Below are 6,492 nucleotides of genomic sequence, written 5' to 3'. Positions count from 1 at the left end.
CCTGTCTATGGTACCCCAAAGTATTCATAGTCGTGTATTGTTTCCAGCATTACATATTCACATTAAACTGTCTTTCTGGGTGAATACGTTTTGTAAACGATGAGATTTTTAAGTTTAGGTTCACACTTTACCATTGATCACTTTCTCATATGAATGAACGTCCAATAAATTTAATAAACAAATATATTCTTTCTACAAAACATTGGCCTATTTATGTTTTATTCTGTACTAAAATGTTAATTTAAAATACGTGATTAAATTAAAAAGAAAATTTCTTTAACACAGTACTGAACCTGGTACAGTATAAGCTTATCCCTCCTAAACCCAACCTATTTTTTTGCTGTAAAAATCTGTACCAAATAACAACACAACCAAATTATAACTTTGACACCGTAATTTCAATCAAAGCAACACACAGCAAACATCTTTTCTTATAATGTATTATACATTACAGTATTTAATTAGTTATCCCTCGAAAAAGATACAGCAAATGTAATATAATACACTGTATGATTTAGGTTATGAGGGGTAGCACCAAAATAAAGCCTACACACAAATTAATTTGCATGCATAGTGGAAATGTTCATTAACCCTAATGGGAAATTCAAAAGCATTTTTCAGATAGAAATTTGTGAATTATTTGGCTAATACTTACATCAGTACTGTAATTAATTATTTTGATATACAGAACTTGGATATTTTCATACTGTATAATATAACTAATACCTGTATAAGCTTATGAAACAGCAATTTTCTCAGAAATTATTGGTGATAGTGATACTACAATTAAAAAAACATTTGATCATTACATTTCAATGATCACTACTAATTAACTTACTTACTTAACATCAGGGAGTTGTAATTTAGTTCCAACTCCCTGCTTACATCAAGGCAATCTAACAACAGGACACTGGGCTCGCCTTGCCAAGATATGTACTTGCAACAGTCCTGTGATCGTATGTCTGAATGCGACAAATACCAACAGTATTGTACTATCATGTACATGCTCTGCTTTGTGGAACTGATTGTGTCGCAGCCACAGATAAACCCTTTGATCCTGTTGTTAGATTTTCTTGCTTACATTATAATATAATATCACCTAAATATAAATATGTAGAATTGTTTATGATATACAATACATTGTCGTACAACAAATATTTACCAGGTACATTATTTCTATACTAGACTAAAAAGGATGTAAAACATTGACATACTAATTTATCCATCCACTGTACATACAACTATACTTTTTTTTACAACATTATAATAATACATTGATTGATTAATGTTATTACTTTACAAAATTAAAAACATGAGTATTATAATGGCACAGATCAGCAGTTAGGGGTTGGGGGGAGCTAGAGGAAGAAAGAGTCAAAAAAAGTGAAACAATGGCTAGGGGAAATATGAAATTGTCAACCTCATATTTATACAGTAGTACATTCAACTAAATCAAACTAAAAATAGCAGCATTGTAGATCTGGAGCAAGGCAGATTAATTAAAAAATCTGCTATAAAAAATGTCAACTATAGTTGTGTAACCCTTCCTACTGGAAAAAGTAGTGAGTTGATATTCAGAGGTCCTTTTTAAATAACCAATAATTACCCTCCTAAAGGTAGTTAATAACCAAATACCCTCTCCCACTTATGTGGCTGTTTTAAAAAACCTATTTGTAGCCTCTTGCTAATACATTCAGATGGATGTATATATCCTGATATTCATGGGTTCCTCTTAAATAACCAATAATTACCCTCCTAAAGATAGTTTAACCAAATGCCCTCCCCCACTTATGTGGCTGTTTTAAAAAACCTATTTGTAGCCTCTTCCTAATACATTCAGATGGATGTATATATCCTGATATTCATGGGTACCTCTTAAATAACCAATAATTAACCTCCTAAGATACTCTAGTCTAACCAAATGCCCTCCCCACTTATGTGGCTGTTTTACAAAACCTATTTTTAGCCTCTTCCTAGCACATTCAGACTGATACCTGCATAATACATAAATGCTTGTTACTACTGCACCTGGTAAATAATTAATTATGTAATTTATTAACTTACTGACATATCAATTATGGAATACACAAAAGAGACACGTAGCTACTAAGGATGTACTATTCAGAATGAATATTAATCGAACGTCAATGTTTCGTTTTCACAAAGCTATACGCGGCTATGCACCAATCGATATGCGTGTAGCTGCGTGAAAACAAAACATTGATGTTTGATTTGATTTGCCGGACTGGAACCGTGTCGGAGAAGGTGTGAAAGATGCTTAATTCAAGTTTGTCAAATACATAATTGAAATGTAATGGTAAAGCTATCGTCTTGCAGTTGTTGGAATTGTTTCTTATATTACAGATCTAAAATTAAAGACAATGTTCTTATTTATCAATGATTGTTAGAAAATTAAAAACTACTAGTCTATCTATCTGTAAAAGATATATAGCCTATTCGTCTGAATAGCTTAATATTAATTTTCATTGTTTCCAATTTTACTGGTTTATTCTATTAAACTTATAGGGTAATGCGTTTAAGAGCTTCGGCTCATTGCATACCCGTTTTGTATCAAATAAGTTTATAGAAATATTCTTGTGAAAGAAATACTGTATTATTTTGTTGTTGATACAAATAAATGGTACGTATATAGTACCGCGAATGATGAACTTGTAGGTAGGTTTTCCTTAATTAATCACAACCGATAAACCTAGATAAATTTGTGTTTTATGCTTTAAATAATCCCAAAAATATTGTAAAAAGGAGATAAACTTGTATAAAAACAGTAATGTATTTTATACATTTATAAATATCAAAGAAAATATAAAATTACAAACAGTTATTTCCTCTATTTCTTCTGTAATAATTCTTCAATATTTTGGAGCCGTGAATCTAAATCAATTTGTCGTGTTTGAAGGTTGCAAATACGAAGATTAATATCGGATAGAGTTGGTTCTGGCGCCCCTCGTAGGATACCGAAAAACTTGTGTGCCACAAAAAGCGTTGAAAACGTCAAAGTCAGAAGAACAAGATTGTTTGCAATTAGACTAACACAGTATCCAAACGTCCCTTAAAAATGGAAAGATATTATATAAAATATGTAATGCCTAAAGATATTGTCCCCTTAAATTTGTTTTTTTATTGAATATGCCATACTAGTTATTCACTAAAAATTGTATCGAAAATAAATTATTTACATAAAAAATACTGTAATTTAAAGCAAAACATAGTCAAATTGTCTGACTGACAATGGGTTTTTGGTTAAATTTAATAGTTTATTGTCATTTTAGAAGTGAAATCAGTGTTTTTTTTCTATGGAAAGTGATTAATTTAAAAAAAAATGCAAAATTGCCTATTCAAAGTCTGATTTTTAAATTTTAATTTTTTATGTTTTAAACAAATATTCACCTATTGTAATGATAAACTGCATCATACTCCATACAGGGCCATATATGGCATGTAGTAAAAGACTGACACACATGGCAAATAGCGTACTTGATCCGCTAAACACTTTACTTAACAAAACACCAGAGAGAATCCAGCAGATCAGGAGGCATATTTCTAGTAAGGACCGGTCCAAAAACTTCAAGAAATCTTCTAGCTGGGTAACTGTCAATCAACAAGACGTAAGTTAATAAAAGACAGGAATTTGATTAATAAAACTTCATACTGGACAGTAAAAGAAACTTGATTATATTATTTGGTATTTTATTCATTTTTTAAACTCGTTTTTTGTATTCATCATTTTCATACTTTACTTATTAATATTATACCAGTACTTTAAAATAATAATTCAGAAACTTCTAAAAGCTGAATTAATTATAATTATGCTGATGTCTTTAAGGCATCCTGTAATTGTATGGCATATCGCTGTTGGATGTAGGGTATGTGATATCAAATAAAATGTTTTTAGTTTATTATAATAAATATTATTAAACAAAAAAGTACAAACTTGGTACTCCAATAGTAGATTTCAAATTTTTGCTGATAAATTGTTGAATTTCTAATCCAAGCTTCCCATCCTGTACCAAGCTCACAACTTTTTTGGCTTTCCTTTCGGCGCTACCCCATTTCTAAAAAATGTAAATAGATTAAAATTAAAAAAGTAGTCTGTCAATATAATAACTCGAAAATAAAAATGTTTTTAAACAAATTAAATTTGTTCTATCTATATTAAAAGAGTAGACCAAGACAGTTGAATGCATCTAGGCCTAGTAAAATATGGTTAACTTCCCTCCTGATTGAAAATAATTTTGATGCACGGTCGACCATACCTATAGAAAATAAATTACAGACACGGTTAGCCGTGCCAATAGCCTCTTCTCTTCTAGGCCTAAAAGCCTGCTAAACAAAATTCTGATTAGCAGGCGGACATACGGCGTTTTATAGTGAAGAAGTTAGTAATATTATATAATATAGGCGGCTTGCTCCGCGACACTTACCACTTGAGTTCGCTTAAGAAAATCTGATTGACTGATTGCATTAATTTGTTGTGAAATACCATCGGATACATCACTTAAAAATGAACCTTCAATATCCCTCGGAAATAAAGTAAATACATATAAAAATACCAGAGAAAGTACAAAATATCTGAGAACCATATTTATAAGAGCACCACGCACAATAGTTTCTGGAAAAAACGAAAATGATTATTTATAGATTGATCGGTCATGCGTATAAATTAAAAATTATGGACCGCAAAAGGTGCATTTTATATTATACAATTTATTTGAAACGCAACCAAAGATCTCGTCAACTATCTCATCCGGCTATCTCCTCTTTGAACGCAACACGTTCGCGAAATACATATACATAATATATGTGATTGTTGGTGGCATATTTGGCAGAAACAAACTCGACCAGAGGAAAATTTAAAACTGACTTTCTCTTTCTCTGGTCCTCATAAAAGAATGAAAAACATTCTTCCTAGCACCTATGAGTATGAATACTTATAATTATCATTTCAACAATATTTAAATTATTGAATAGACATAGTGATGATGCAAAAATATTTGTTTTAATAAATAATATGTCAGGGATGCATACAATTTGTATTTGTTTTAGGAAGAAATGGTGGATGATCTTTTGTCTGATCATGAACTAACTAAAGTATCCGATTCTGGAATATCAAATTTACACATTCAATAAAGACTTTGAGGGGGTAAATCTTAAGTTTTAGTTACGATCAAATACTCTCCCGCTTGAAGGTAGATGTAATTGGACATCAGAATGTAATGGTTTGTGTACACGTTGTAGTGATAATTGTAAAGAAAATATCAGACACTTTTTATTTGAATGTCCTGCGTTCAATGAGATAAGGACCGATGAAAATACAAGGTAAGTTAGGCCTCCTACAACTGCAATCATTTGATTATAATGAAATTTGGGAGTTATTCATTAATGGGAACACTGACGTTAAATTACATCTTACTCTGGGAAGTGATAATTATCTCTTCAGCAAAGAAGTTATGAATATTCTTGATAGGTTTTGTAAAGCATATGTTAAAAGATTATGGAAAAAGCGCTCTCAATTAATTTAATCCCAAAAAATAGATAAATTAAAAGGCGTCTGGTGGGTAGTGGTGATTAGTGATTGGTTTGTAGATTAAGAGTAATAATCATGTACTGTATTTATAATTTAATATATTGTACTTGTTATTTTTGGAGAAGGGGAGGGAGGGGAATGAATGGGTTTTATTGCATGTTACCGTATGTAGTTTAAGTAAGATTAATGTTTTTGTCTATTTTGTGTTTTCTTCTTATATATTTTTTGTTGGACGCACTTACAAAAGTGAAGTTCCGAAATAAATTATTAAATTATTATTATTATTAAATTAAGGACGCCCTCTGAGAACATTACCAAATTTAATCTGAACTCGTCTCATGTGCGCGCATCATCATGGTGATGCATGATTGACACCAGTAAGTAAGGAACACATGCATGTTTAAACACGTTTTTTTACCACGTGGTGGTATAGGCTATAAATCTCCGCATAATGTCTGCAAGAAGAAGGTAGGCCTGGAGAACACAAAATATTAAAATATCAGTAAAATACTAAAACTACAAATAATAATGAATTCTGTTTATTTAAACATACTTTAGAAAAAGTCAAGCCAAATGTCATGGCTGCCTCGGCAGCTCCATCCATTACACACTACAGGAGGCTGTTGCACCGTATCCGGATATTCACCCCCTGGAAATTTACCCCCCGGACAACTACCCCCCGGACAACCACCACCTGGACCACTACCCCCTTAGGACAACTACCCCTTTAGGACAACTACCCCCCGGACAAATACCCCCCGGACAACTACCCCCTTAGGACAACAACCCCCTTAGGACAACTACCCCCTGGACAACTACCCCCCGGACAATTACCCCCTAGGAACAATTACCCCCCGGACAATTACCACCCAGAAAACTATCCCTTTAGAACACCCTAACCACCCAGACCATTCAACAACCTTACTCTGCAACAGTGTATAATAGGA

The 6,492-nt window shown here is 32.2% G+C and overlaps 1 protein-coding gene across 1 annotated transcript; it reads right to left on the bottom strand.

Annotated features, from left to right (window-relative positions):
- Positions 1 to 184: 184 nt before the first annotated feature.
- Positions 185 to 4,652, bottom strand: LOC140044570 (uncharacterized). Its single transcript, XM_072089138.1, has 4 exons — positions 4,443 to 4,652; positions 3,953 to 4,073; positions 3,409 to 3,609; positions 185 to 3,069 (listed from the first exon to the last, which is right to left on the bottom strand). The coding sequence occupies exons 1-4, from the start codon at positions 4,599 to 4,601 to the stop codon at positions 2,849 to 2,851; spliced, it is 702 nt and encodes a 233-aa protein (XP_071945239.1). The 5' UTR covers positions 4,602 to 4,652; the 3' UTR covers positions 185 to 2,848.
- Positions 4,653 to 6,492: the final 1,840 nt, after the last annotated feature.

Source organism: Antedon mediterranea, chromosome 3 (genome assembly GCF_964355755.1).
Source record: "Antedon mediterranea chromosome 3, ecAntMedi1.1, whole genome shotgun sequence".
Lineage (NCBI taxonomy): Eukaryota > Metazoa > Echinodermata > Crinoidea > Comatulida > Antedonidae > Antedon > Antedon mediterranea.
This window is presented reverse-complemented; position numbering and strand designations above follow the sequence as displayed.